The sequence below is a fragment of the Micropterus salmoides genome, unplaced genomic scaffold, assembly GCF_014851395.1.
Source record: "Micropterus salmoides isolate LMB-PRFRI ecotype aquatic unplaced genomic scaffold, ASM1485139v1 Ms_hic_scaffold_6, whole genome shotgun sequence".
In the NCBI taxonomy this organism is placed as follows: Eukaryota; Metazoa; Chordata; class Actinopteri; order Centrarchiformes; family Centrarchidae; genus Micropterus; species Micropterus salmoides.
Window position 1 is genome coordinate 38,704,378 of NW_024044348.1, and position 14,766 is coordinate 38,719,143.

Genomic DNA, 14,766 nt, shown 5'->3' on the forward strand with positions numbered 1-14,766 from the left:
CTTCAACACCCCTGCAACCCCCCCCCCCACCACCACCACACACACAGCTTTGCTTTTAGGTATTAAAGCTCTGGGTTAGTTGAAGGCAGGGCTACAGAATAGTCTGGAACATTTAAGAATATATTATCCAAAGTTAATAAAGTCAGTTTTAACCCTAAGCAACATAATGAGGATAGATATAGTGAAGAGGTAACCATTTGGTTAATTTGGCTAATGGTTACCTTGTTGTTGGCATATGCATGCAGGCCTGTCATGCAGCATATACAGTATATATATGTAAGTATATAGTGTGAGTGTATAGGCTTACACAGGTAATGACAAAAACATAGAAATAGCATAGGGGAGTGTCTGAGGAGGGGGGAGGGGGAGCACACACACATACCAGCCATGCCACTGAATGAATGAAAGGCAGAACTGGGAAATGGGATGAATGAATGGTTGAGACTGAGAAAAGTAATGAATTGATGACAACCGACGTTGCTTTCACACCCGGGGCAATTTCACATTCTCACTCAAGTCCCAGAAAACAAACTACCAAGCACGGAGCTGGTAAATGAATTCCTGTTTTACTCGTCTACAGACCGAAGGTGCTGCACCGACTGAAGGCCTACATCTGCACAGTCAAAGTAAAATACCAGGAGTAACCAACCTGTTGGAAACCTAAATTCCTACTAAGTAAGGTATTAACTCTTAAATCAACCATTAACTTAAGTATTAGTTTGGAAACAATGTGTGCAAAGAGTTATAAAATGTGTAGCAAAAGTGTCATAGCCCTTTTCTGAAACAGCCTAATGGTTGAGAGCTGGAAGGTCAGATGATACAGTTTTACATGTAGTAAAAGTACTGGTTTTAAAATACTGTCTGAAACTGTGATGTGAACCCCTTTATCCGATTTCCTCAATCAGGTGATCAGAACTGCAGCTTTTAGGTTTCTACAGGTAAAGTGGTGGTCTATCAGTCAGCCAGTCCACCACTTTGGTTCAGAATGAAATATTGAGACAAATATTGGATGGGTGGAGAATGCTTTAATTTCAGGTTAAAATTTTAATTTGTTCAGAACTTTGGTTGGTGACCAAATACAATTCCCCCATGCAACACATTTATCCTTACCCACATATGTTTAGCATGCCACCACAACTAAACTAAGACAGTGATCATTGTCAACATGCTGATGTTAGCATTTAGCAATGGGAAGTAAAGCCTCATGTTGCGGCTAGCAAAGTAGAGCTTTATTCTTCTAAACTTTCTCTTTCTCACAGTGCTTCAACCGCCTGTACTACAAGTACTGATTTTTTTTTCTTATTCTTATCAAGAGCCCGACTTGAGAAAAATGACAAAACTATATTCAAGTATCTGGCTTCAGCAGCGTAGTCAAGGAAATTCAAATGGCTGGATGAAGAAATGGAGGGCACTTAGGAGTCAAAAAGAGAGAACGTCACTGCAAGTGAATAAAAACCAGGCCTTGATGTGGTAAATGGCAGCCTTGACATATCATTTATTTTCCAGCAGTGGGCTCCGTGGTGGTGTGATCAGTAGTCTGAACCATTCTGCTGAACTTCAGCTCTCCTCTGTCCCTTTAAACACTTCCTTCCCCCTGTTACCATAAAGCTACTAGAAGAGCCTCACTGCAAAAGTCACATGCTCCTGCTCTCTTTGTTTCGCACAGAAAGCCTCTATCTGTCTGAGCATGAGAGGAACAGAGAGGACAGAACACGGCATTGAGAAAAGTCATATCTGAGGGGAATGAAGTGGATTACAATAACTGTTGGTTTGTGTTTTTCTAACTTTCTGTGTGAAACAGGATTTATATTTTGCTTTCCAACGTGTTGTCATTTGCAAACATGTTAAAAACGAAAGTAAAGAAAAAGGTTTCCATAGTGGCTTGTTCTGACATCATAGGCGATATATAAAATAAAGATTTGTGAAGTTGCATCAGGCAATCAAGAGGGCTAATGATAGTGAAAAGAACTTGATTGATTAGATATTATTTTATATAACTGTAGTATCCCATCGAAAGGAGGTTCAATTGTAAAAAGGGAAATTATAAAACACAAATACATTGTAGAACATAAATGAACCATAACACAAATGTTAAGAATTTTTCTAAACGCAAACTGAAAGTGAAGATAAAAAGTTTGAAAAAATCAACACATTTACAATTCAGTTACATATATTAATGCATGGTGAAAAGATGTTGTGCAAGCAGAATCATATTGTATTTTTAATCCTTCACAACAACTGAGTGGTGATCTAGGCTCTGTCCACAGAGCTGTACACTCTTCAGGCATTACGGTAGTCCACCCAATAGCCCAGAGAGGAATCCTAGGAATGTGAAAAGCTCCAATTCATATTGAAACTAGATTAAAATGTGCACAACTTAACACTGAATGCCGGTTGTAACTTGAGTGACTAAATACATGGCTACTCACAGGGCCTGACTGATACTCTCTATCAAGACGTAAATGTCAGTATATGGATCCTGCTGGATCCATTGATTTGTCCTCTGTCTTACTGAATGGTTTTCTTGCTGTGGGAGATTAAAGCAGAAATGTACATATAAAGCAGTGCGGTCAATGGAAAATGCCAAGTCATTATTTGGACTTTGATAGGGTTATCAATAACCATGTCTACTTTTTTAGTGCAACTTTCCCCCACATGAACAGCTACACTGACATCTGCCTAGTAACAGCAATTCCTCCCATTGGTGCAACTCCAGTCTCCTCCCGTCTGTGTGTCTTTGAGTGTGTGTTAGAGAAACTTTACTACTTGCACTTCCGTCTTACTTCATTCTGAACAGCTTTTCTTGTGTTTTTAAGGAACATGAACTAATCGTTTTTGCTTTATTATCAAAGCAAACTAGACTGTTGTTCAACTCAATTCCAAAGAATTGCAATGATCAATAGCGCATAGGCTACATATGTACCTCTTCTCAATTAGCTTGCATTAGTAACTGATGAAATACTCAAACAAACCATATAAAGTTGCAATGCAACACAGTGGGGGTTCCCATTGACAAATGTTGACTCACCAGTCCTCAAACAAAGTTAGACCTGAGACTCATTTTCTTCAGTGTGGGGGAGCCACATGATGAGGTGTATGTTGTTAACTGCATACAGAGGACAACAATCCACACTTTTATTATCTAACTGAATTAATAGGCTAATGTTTTACATGCCATTCCACATGTCAAACATGGGTTGGTAAGTAGCCCATGAGAAGTTAACCGTGCTTACAGACAGAGCTACAGCTAGCCTTTCATGATATAGCCTAACACACATTATAACCCGTGTTAACTGCAGTAGGAACAGGCTAAATAGGAATAAACAGGCTACACTGTGTGTTGTCCCATGTGCTCACCTCATGTTCAGCACAGTTTGGTCAGAGAGCTGCTGCTTTCATTGGGTCTTGGGGAGAGACGAGGAAGAGGGGTGTAAGCCGTTATCGCCCCCTACCGACGCTAAGCTGCCAGTCTTCCCCGGTCAGCTCTCCGCCACTGGGGACAGACGTTCCCCCAGACTCAGCCCCGGACCTCCCACCTCCTCCTCAGAAGCTACCGGAGGAGGGGTCCTCCCCCCTTTCTCTTTCCTTATATACCGTGTATATAATAGAATCCCTTCCTCGCGCGCTCCCTAGCAGACTGCTCGTCTCTTTGATCCCCCCCCACCCCCCCACCTCAACAACAGCTGACGTCATCGCGCGCACCCACCCCACCTCCTCAGCGCGCACTGGACGTTAAACTTTGTGTGTGCGTGTGCCCGTACGTTTGCGAGCGCGAGGCAGGGGTTTTTGTCTAGCAGGGGGAAGCGCTCTGTGCCTCAGAGGGCTCGCGCACACCGGAGGAGCAACAGCACGCAGCAGCAGCAGCAGCAGCCCAGCCAGAAGAAAGTGATTTAAAATTACGGGACTAACAGCCTCCCGTGTGCTGTAGCCTGTTCCTTCAGTCAGATTTTAACAGGCTGATACTGAAAGTACGACGCTGATAATAGCCTAATATTAATACCAGAAGTAGGCTACTATGGAGGACCAGCTGCTGTGCTGCGAGGTGGACTCCATCAGGAGAGCCTACCAGGACGTCAACCTGCTCAACGACCGAGTTCTACACACCATGCTGAAGGCAGAGGAAAACTACCTACCGTCGCCAAACTACTTCAAGTGTGTTCAGAAAGAAATTGTACCCAAAATGAGGAAAATAGTTGCCACCTGGATGTTAGAGGTTGGTTTTACTTCACTTCAACTTTCCTCCAGTGCCTGAGTTTCGCTGCTAACCTGTTGGTAGCTTACCTACCATATAGCATGAGAAATTAGTCTTAATGTGAAAGTAGTGCGTCTTTGAGAGGTTAATGTCTGATATTTCACTGTACATGTTACATAAACGCTCTGAAAAGTATGTCCTCATGAGTGCTGGGTGGTCCTTTGGCTATAAGAGGAGATAGGCCTATTGGCCACAGAGTGCACTCAGTTTCTGGATAGACTTCTTTTGTTATTGATCATTTCTTAGCCTATATTTTCTAGACGGTTATAATATGTAATTACATGGGGAAAATATTCCAAAATAACAGCAATGTACACGTATGCAGTCTGGCCCGTGCCAGTATTATGCGCCATCTTTGTTGTCGTATATGAGAAGGATTTTAATATCATTAAAAATCTATAATATCAGCAGCAATGACAGTAACTCTGTTAAATCGACCAGAAATGCCCTTATATCATAAGACGGTTACATAGGGACTGCTATAGCTTGTTCGACTGGTATCAACCGGTAAAGTTTGTTTTGCTTCGCAAGAGTCAGTGCTGTCTGTGAAGGTCGCTGAGGAAAAATCACATTTTCTAAAAATCCGAAAGTAGTAAATGCATTTTAACAGTCGGATTTGATAGATTGGATGTTTGTTAACATTAACATGCACTTTTGGATCGAATTGTTTGCGGATTTATATTTTTTATTAATTTCTGAAAGTGTGCATCGGAGAGCCGAGGGGGAGAGTCGCCTGCAGCACGTGAAGAAACCCAGTCTGAGAAATGAATTTTTTAAAAATTCCTCCGTGTCACAAGTCGACACATTTTATGCTGATCCGATCAGGCATTCGATAAGGATCATTTACATGCTAATTGTACACACCCCGGTAATTTTTAAATATTTCTAAATATTTTTTGAAAAGATGACGAAGTTGAAATTAGAGTGAAACTTGCATCGACGCCACCTTTGTGTCTCAGCCAGAACTGACTGCAAACTAATTCCCGACTGTTTTCATTTCTGCAACAGTGTTACTTACTGTGATAAATCGATAAATAGACTTTAGAAGCTTTCGGTTGCATGCGAAAATGAGTTTGCATTAAATAGCGTGTCACGCAGGATATTTGAACTCTAAACTCAGATGAATTAGATGCAAAGATACAATGTTTAATTTCTTTTAATTTATTTTCGGGTGATTGCGGACAGCCAGCTATTGAATGCAAACAGCTGTGCACGGACTAAGACATAGAGCCAGTGGGGGAGAAGACTTGATAATGCATATGAATGGGGGGAATTTTCTTTCAGCATGCGACAGCAACCTCTAAGTGCTTTTCTCAACTCCCCAGGTCTGCGAGGAACAGAAATGTGAGGAGGAGGTTTTTCCGCTGGCTATGAACTATTTGGACAGATTTTTATCAGTGGAGGCCACCAGGAAAACAAGGCTACAGCTGCTGGGAGCTACATGCATGTTTCTAGCATCCAAGATGAAGGAGACTGTGCCCTTAACGGCGGAGAAACTCTGTATCTACACGGACAACTCGGTCCAGCCCGGAGAGCTGCTGGTAATTAAGTTCTGCAGACATGGATGTTTGATAACATACAGTAGCCTACACGAACAGCATGCCCTGGAGACACATGACCAGAATAAACAGCGTTTGCAGTTCATCTGGTTTGCCAGTGTCACTGTGGCCATATGACATTGATAGGCTATTGAAATGTCATAGATAAAATATTTGGTTGAAATAAAGTAGAAATGCTTTGGTGCAGCAGTGTCTTAATGGCTGCCTGTGACTTTCCCATGGTGACCGAAGGCCTCTCTGATTTCATTAATGGTCCCAGAAACTGGCAAGAAAACGGATTGAGGGCGACACCTAGTGGCCATAAGATAGAGGTGCAGGCTGTTGGCAAGGGAAAAGTGAACATGTAGAAGCACAGACACAGTTTTCGTTTGCAGTAACATTTTTTTTATGTGCGGCCGTTTGTACCGCTGTGACTCATCAGAGTGATGTTTTGGATACTTAACCACAATGTAATAATTAACTGGTCCTGTAAGGTTATGCCTAAAAGAGACACACATACATTATTGATGAATGTTAAGGTGACATATCATATTTAACTGATTTAACTAGTAGGATTGCATTTAGATTTATGAGAAAGCTAAAATCTGTGGGGATAAAAAAAAAGAAAGAAGCTGAACGCAGGATGGTATCATAATTGTAAATATTGCCAGCAATATAAGATCTGGCTAAATGCAGGATGCAAAGAAATAAATACAACTGCAGAAACTGAATACCTCTGGTCTGGTCCATCCACAGCAAATGGAGCTGCTGGTTCTCAACAAGCTGAAGTGGGATCTGGCTTCAGTCACGCCTCACGACTTCATCGAGCACTTCCTGTCCAAGCTGAAGATCTACCCGTCCACCAAGCAGATCCTCAGGAAACACGCCCAGACCTTTGTGGCTCTCTGTGCTACAGGTAGGACACAAAGCTTGTGCCTTCATACAAGTAGATGTCTCATATCTTCATGTGTACAGTAAATGGACTTGTTTAGGTGAACATTCATATTTTCTAACAGAATTATGAAGAACAGTTGTCGTGTAAGCATAAAGTATACTCTCGTTATTTATACATTTACACAAAGTCCTTCGTATTTCACTTTGTTTCACTGTGTTCTGCTGCTGTAACCTGTATCTTCTCATCTGTAGATTTAATTCCCCTGTTTCATCTGTATTTATTCTGAAAATAATGTATATGATCGTTGGCAAGTACCACTCCAGTGTCAGTCGTACCACTTTATGTACGTTATATAAGTCACGTGAAGTAAGTTACGTGGAGTTTAACACATGGTAAATGTTGTGAAATGGCTGTAGGTGGTTAGGTTTAAGCAAAGATTGTGGTTTGGGTTTAAATAAGTAGCCTATGTTAAGTCATGTGATGTAAGTAACATAAGTCAGCCACGAAATGTTATTTAACTTTAAAGTTTGAGTAAGTCCACTTTTTCGGGCTCCTGAAAGTCTTGCCTTTGTTTGACGCATGCATCCAACCCCTCCACCCTTTGTGGCGCTTTATACTACGTCACCTGACTTTACTACTATTGTACGGCCACTAGAGGTCGCAAGCTAACAATAAACATAAATGTGAGTAGTAACAAGCTGCTGCATAATCAAGCAACACAGGTATTTTTCTGGTGAGAACCGGCTGGTTATAGAAAATAATTTCTTTACATTAGCCAATTTCCACACAGGCTTCTACTCATTTAGCAATAGAGGAATATAGAGTAGAATCATGGTCAAACTGTGCTGCAGATGTGTATATCTATAACACATGCTTGTGTTGTTTCCACAGATGTCAACTTCATCGCCAGTCCTCCGTCCATGGTGGCTGCGGGCAGCGTGGTGGCAGCTGTTCAAGGTCTTTACCTGAAAAGCCAAGATGCCTCTTTGTCCTCCCAGAATCTCACCAACTTCCTGTCGCAGGTCATTCGCAGTGACCCGGTATGCAAACACACCTTGTCCCAAATCCATTTTTGAATATGGAGCGAGGCATTGATTGCTCCTGATGTCAGCAGCGTGATGGTGTTTGCTCAGTGTTGATTCTGTGATTGCAGGACTGCTTGCGGGCATGTCAGGAGCAGATAGAGTCTCTGCTGGAGTCCAGCCTGCGGCAGGCTCAGCAGCACAGCGGCACAACAGAAACCAAACGCGTGGACGAGGACGTGGACCTTTCCTGCACCCCGACAGACGTCAGAGACATCAACATCTGAAATGACTAACATCTGCATCGCATGATGATCTGATGATCGAGGGAAAGTTGTCGACAGAGGGTAGTGACGGGTGAGCTGGGGAGGGGGTGCCTCATCTGAACTTGGCCTCCCCCCCTCCCCCTTCTTCGCGGCGGGCTGCTATCATGGCTGACACGTCCTTCACATGTCTGCTGTCCCATACTGCTGCCAAGACGGAACAGAGCGCCCCCTGCCTGCCCCGCAGCAAATCCCAAGTCACATTTCCTGCCAGTGTCCCCTCCCATCCTGGGTTAAGAAATGAACACTACAGAGATGTACCAGAGAGAGAAAAAGACACAGAATACTGATGGCCTGCGAGGGCTGGAGTTGAAGCCACACAGCAGACATTTTAGTAGATAGTTTTTCTTATTCCCTCAAATATTAAACTAGGAATCTTTAAATTACAGCAGACTCAACTTGCCTACTAAAACATCCCAAAGTGTCATGTACAGTAGGTCCTTGTAGTCTGCCTTCAGGTCTTCACCTGAAATCTGACTTTTATTAAAGAGTTTAATTTCTCTTCTGTTATGTAGAATGTTTTAGACTGTCCAAGCTCCCGTGTTTGTCTTGTTGCAGTGCAGACATTCATATATCCCTGCTTGCTTGTGTTTAGTCACTTTATTATATATCATTTTAGACCTTTTTGTCAGTTAGTCTTAAACCTCTTTTCCTCCAAGCTTTTTGTTTTGTAAACCAAGTGTAGTGTGAGACGCTCAGTTTTTATGACCCTAGTGGACTGTGGACTGCTGATGTTCAGGTTTGGACAAATGGGATTCTTTATTCATTTGTGGACAACTTTCACATTACCCGTTTCAGCTTGGTGTAGTTTGATAAGATCAAAAGCAGAGCCATCCACAGTCTGTTATGTTTCCTTTCTCTGTGTAGTTTAAGCTAAACCATTCCAACTTTGTTTTCTATAAAAAAAGCACTTTTGGTCAGCGCTGCTGGTCGTCTAAAAAAAATCACAGTGATAAAGTTTGTAAAACAACATGATAATGGAATGGGGGTGTGAGCAGGAGTCTTTTGGTGATGGAGTGAGAGCAGCGCCTGCTGACAGTTGCACCCGGATGGGATTCCTCTAATGGGACAAAAGAATCGACCAGTATGGCAGAAATATATTTTTTAAAAACAAGATGAATGCTGCTTGACATGAGTCTCATAGAGCCAGGCGCTTGCTGTAGCTGCCTTCCAAGTCTCAGATTTGAGGTTTAGTTCAACAAATGTTTCATACAGGCAGAGCTGCTCTTACATTACAATTGTGACATTGGTTTAGTTAAACCTCAGTGCGCAGAGCCAAAAGCTGAAGGTCCACACGTAAAGTAAAAACAAGTATTCAAATAATACTTTATTTTTATATAGATAAACATTATTTATTTTTCTTAGCCTGCATTTTCCTAGTTTGCTAACTAACCGTGGCTCCACCTACTGATACTTAACTATGTCTCCAGAGCAGCTCCGCCATCCAGAACTATTTGTAAAACTAAAGCTCCAGTCTGCCTCTAAATCACCAGGACAACATCTCCTCCGTCACTCCACCTCAGTTCAACAACTGCTCATGGATTCTGGGAAGGCGATGAAGCTAAAAAAAAAAAAGGAAGAGGAGTGTTGAGACTATTGACATGATTTTGCACAAACCTAAAAGACGTAGGCTGCGTTTCTTGGGGACTTGCCTAAAAAAAAAAAAAAGGAGAGCAAAACTGGCTAGAGTACAGAGGGGGGGGGGGGAGGGGACAGGCAGCAGAAGTGGCAAAAAGGGTGAAGGCTCAACAGGGAGGTGTGTCTTAATGCTGTAGAGTTCAAGTCAGGGTTCCTACGCAGGACGGGAATGTTGTGACCAGGTTGATATATATATATATACTTTTATATATGACGATGGACAGATTACTACAAGCAGGAGGGCTCTCTTCAAATCCAATTCTGAAAAAAGTATTGATTTGAAAAGTATGCCCACTGTGTAGGGACCTTGATAATTAGGCTTCTGATTGTACATTAAGGATAGAGAGTAGGAGAAAAACACTCCTTGTATTCCGCTGCTATAGAAAATAAATCCCAGCTACGTGTTTTAAAAAAAAAAAAAGGAAAAAAAAGAAAAGATGATAAAAACGTAACGGATTAAAAACGATGCTTTTCTCTTGTTTGCTGCTACATTTTTGGTTGTTTTTTTATACATATAAATGTCAATATACTGCCATTCTAGGTTTGAATTTTCTCATAGAAAATTGTTATTGACATCCTCATTTGTTTTTATGTAGAGTCTATGTGATCAGTTTTGTTTTGTTTATAATTACGTAATATGATTTTCTGAACTATTCCAAAAAACAAGGAAAAATGAGACAATGTACAGAAATGCTTTGATCCACAATACCTCATGTGACAGTCAAGATTTATCTCTAATTTTAGTCTTTTTATTTGTTTAGTTCTTATTCTATTCTACGCGTTGGTTCAGTGCCTACTGGCTCTGTTCAACCGGCTCGAGGTGAAGCATCCGTGATGGAAACCAGCGAGTCCAGGCAATGCTTTGATACTGGTGCCATAACAGAAAATGGGACATGTATAACTCTGTTGAGTGTTAAGCTGTCTCGGTGAAAGAGACTTTATCCCCCCTTTAGGCCCACTGCGGTCTTCTTTCCTTTCCCATTTTTATATTTATAAAAGAAAAAAAGCTTTTTGCTCCAATTTTCAAACTGTCAGTGAGTTGATTTGAGTTTGTAAATAGATTCAGTGTCTTGCTCGGTAAGCCATAGACTGTTTTTGTTTTGTTTTTACAAATCATTCCACACAGTTGTGTCTACTTCATGCCAGTGGTCTGCAACTGGGACAAACATTGTATTCATATTTGTGTCAACTACACAATAAAAACATGAATTAGATGGATTCTGGAAAGCTGTTCTTGTCCACAGGAGACGCTGATGTTTGAATGTTGTTATTGACAGTGAAAGCTTTATGCCGGAGTCGCCCCTAGTGGTCGACCAATGTAAGTTTTTCAAAAGCCGATAGATGATATGGAATGCTGATATGAAAACAGAGAAAAGTCATGTATAATTCCATTATTCCATGCACAGTACATTCTAATCTACATGTTATCTCAGCCAGTACTGTGTTGTTTTAGATGGACGTTTTATTAATGAATGAAATAGAAAAACACATTGGGTTCTGCTGTAGATTTCAGAGGGTGACTGGTGTGACTTCTTTCAGCTGCATTATACTCTACAGTATAACTATATATATTTATCACAAGCCAGTAATGCTCTTAAATGAAAGTAGCTGTAATTTAGGATGATATATCAGCCCTGTGAGTGCAGGCATCGGCTGATTCCCATTATCTTAAAATGCCAGATATCGGCCCAATTAGTAGGCCTATCACTAGTTGCCTCATTTGAGATGGATAGCAGTAGATGGTAGGTTCTATGAGTTGGTGTTGTGATTGTTAAAAATACTATGCACTGACAATATAACACTATTTCAATCAAATATGGGTTTAACAACCAGACAGACTGACTGATGGGACTTCCATATTATTAAGCTCCATGCAGATGTACAGAGCTTTCAAAAAAAATCTTAGTTTTGAATTGCAATTAATTATTAGCCTATTTATAATTACTTAACAGCATCAGGGTTCTTTTCTGAGGTTTTAGAAAACTCCTTTCTTGAGCCATAGAAGACAACTTTTGACAGACTAAGTAGGTTTCCCCATGTGTGGTAAACTGACCCTTTGTATATACAAAAACAAATGTAGTTTGATTTTTGCCGTAATTTCCTAAAAGAGCTGGGTAATGCAAACGTTACTGAAACAGACGTATAAAGGGAATTTGTTGGGGACTGTTTTCAGCTACAGATTGATAAACAATTGGTTCTCTAGTGAGTATTTCCAACAACAACACTGAAACTATCTGTCTGAAGACAGCTAATGAAAGTGGCAACGAATGCAGTGTTGCGCTGTTAAATTCAAGGTCAGCAGATTTCATTTAAACCTCATTTTGAAGTGAACACGGTTTGGTAAAATATGACAAACCCACAAACACATCTCTGACCACACTGAAACTTTTACGTGAGTAAAGGCTCAGTCAATCAACAACATTTCTGATAATCTTTTAATTGTTTAATCAAGCAAATATATCAAATGTTTAATGTGAGGGTCTGCTGCTTTTCTGCAGTTTGGATTATTCTTATGTGATTGGGAAAAATTGTGGTGAGTTGCATAAAGTAGAAAAGATGTTTCAAATCCTCTGGTCTGGTACATGTTGTAAAAAAGCTGCACTAAAAACAAAAGTGACATTCTCTCATATCTGACATGAATCATGCTGGGTCCGGACTTCTGAGTTCTTATATGACATACATACATATTACAAGCTGAGACTTAAGACACTGAGACCACGTCCACATGAATTTGAAAATGCATCTCTGTGTTTTGGCTTTCCTTCTCTGAAAACATTTAGGACACAATCCAAAATAACTGTTTAACATTAGATTTACATTTATCTGACGCTTTTATTCAAAGCCACTTACAATTGCTATTTATGTCAGTGGTCGCAAGCCGCTGGAGCAACTAGGGGTTAAGTGTCTTGCTCAGGGACACAATGGTGGATTGAACCCAGGTCTCTCACACCAAACACTGAGGTTTTTCTCTTATCCATTGCGCCATCAACACCTGAGGAAACCTGAGCTTTTTGAAAATGCTGATCATCAGCAGTTTCTAAACGTGGACCAGTTCAGGTTCCTGCTCCAGTTATTATCCGGTAAAATGATTTGGTGCTCCTTTTAATGAAAAATATTTTGCCAAAAAGGAACTGATAGCGTTTTGCTTTTTCACCTGTTTAGATGACCAGGCCAACCCACGCCAAAGAAACCAAAACGTTTCTCAGCGTCTGGCTGAAATGGAGATACAACAAATAGATCAGAAACAAGACAGAAAAATGGATGCTAACAAGCGCAGCGGAGCCAACAAAAAACTGCTCAGTTGTTTCAACATGCTGGACGAGCCAACCCTGGATTCAGCGCTGGTGCTTACAGAAAAATAACCTTGTTATAAGAATGCAATGATCTGAACGCAGTGAAGAGCATGTAGTAAGATGAGATACGTATGTTGATTTTTCACTGGTTTCACTGGTTGCCCATCTGTATGTAACAGGCCCCGGGCACAGGTAATTAGAACAGATAGTAAGCCTGTAAAACAGGAGGAACGATAAAGCAGAATACACATGAATTACTTCAGCTGTAAAACCAACAAAGTGTATAGGAGTTGTAAACATTAACAATGGAGCTCTTTGTTAATTAGGGAGCGGGAGTATCTGCAGCCCCCTTTTCGGCTGTCGCTATGACTAATAGCCGTTCACATACTTTCATTTTCATTTTCATCAACATAACGCACAACTATTGAAATGTTTTCTTGACCTGTAAGGTTGCGGGTTCCATCAACTTTGATGGTGTACCGTGAGTCCCACATCCCTCTGACAATTTCTTCTGTCAGTATGGAGCTCATCTTTTCGAGCACCTCTTTTTGCACATCATGGCTTGTGTAGGTTGCATTTTGAGGAATGGATTTGGATATTTTAGCTAGATGATCTTTTCTCAAAGTAGACTCAAATAAGGAGAGAAAAACTCCAGTGTTTGCATTTTCCTCTGTCATATTGGCTGAATGCCATTTGGTTTATAGCTAAAAACACATAGTTTTACTCCTCATGTGTTCTTTAGTGGAAGCATGCTTGTTCTAGTCTCAGTTGCATGTTTCGAATCAGTGAAACCTTTTATGGTGGATGTTGTGTCTGAGGAACTGAATTTGCAACTTGGGAAACAAAATGCAGCATCTGCTTCCAACGAGGATTCAAGCCAATCCTTATCTTTATACCAACTGCAGCTAAAAGAATGCCTTATAAGGCCATACAGCATTTGTCCAAAATCACCTTCTTTATTTCATCAGTGCCAAGGTCCCACACTGAGTCTGTGAATAATTCCACTGGCCTGCTTGGCCCCACCATCACAGGCTCACCAGACTGGCTAGCGCCAGAAAAATCATGGCTTGATGAAGCTGATGATTTAAAAAACGTTCATACATCCATATTTCCCACTTCCCAAATTAATTTAACCTAGCTAGCTAGGTCAGGCCAAACCGAGCACATGTAGTAGCCCGTACCAAGATGCAGAGAGGGCAACCCCTTTTTTTGTAATCAGTCAAACTTCCCAGTGTCATCAAATACCTTTGATACATTTTCACTTAAATACACATCAGAATACGAACAAATATACATATATTTTTAAATAAGTTATTATGCAAATTCTTGGGGTGGGGGCACAGAGGCTCTGTAGGTGGGTCCGGCCCCCTAAGGACCGCTATAGCGCAGGGTCTGGTTAGAAGTGTCCAGCGTTCCACAGGTGCGCCAACTTTTTGACCGTTATGAGGACACCATCTTGGTCTTCATAGTGCACTGCATTCTGCCATACTTGTGCAGTGTGAATGCACACACTCAAAATAGCAAGTGCGAGTTTGGAAGTGCACAAATTGAGACACAGCACAAGCTAAAGTGTGTCCGTACTCTCATTGTCAACGAGCTTACCTGAACACAACAAACTACACAATGGATCATGTATCTTTTGTGATTTTGTACACTTGACTAACCTGTAAAACAGGAGAAAAAATAAAGCTGTGGAAACTTGCTGCCGTTCGTCTGGTCCGTCTTGCCAGAATGGCAAGCTTTCGACAGCTGCATCATCAAGACAGTCCCTGTTACAGCAAGCGGTCTGCGGCCCTCTGCTTCCA

At 41.2% G+C, this 14,766-nt stretch overlaps 1 protein-coding gene and 1 long non-coding RNA gene across 2 annotated transcripts; one reads left to right on the top strand and one right to left on the bottom strand.

Moving 5' to 3' along the window:
• Positions 1 to 1,011: 1,011 nt before the first annotated feature.
• Positions 1,012 to 3,862, bottom strand: LOC119890261. Its single transcript, XR_005442206.1, has 4 exons — positions 3,358 to 3,862; positions 3,029 to 3,106; positions 2,430 to 2,527; positions 1,012 to 2,322 (listed from the first exon to the last, which is right to left on the bottom strand). It is a non-coding gene; the product is annotated as an uncharacterized LOC119890261 (long non-coding RNA).
• Positions 3,863 to 3,997: 135 nt separating this feature from the next.
• Positions 3,998 to 10,886, top strand: ccnd1 (cyclin D1). Its single transcript, XM_038701437.1, has 5 exons — positions 3,998 to 4,213; positions 5,578 to 5,793; positions 6,547 to 6,706; positions 7,577 to 7,725; positions 7,839 to 10,886. The coding sequence occupies exons 1-5, from the start codon at positions 4,016 to 4,018 to the stop codon at positions 7,992 to 7,994; spliced, it is 879 nt and encodes a 292-aa protein (XP_038557365.1). The 5' UTR covers positions 3,998 to 4,015; the 3' UTR covers positions 7,995 to 10,886.
• Positions 10,887 to 14,766: the final 3,880 nt, after the last annotated feature.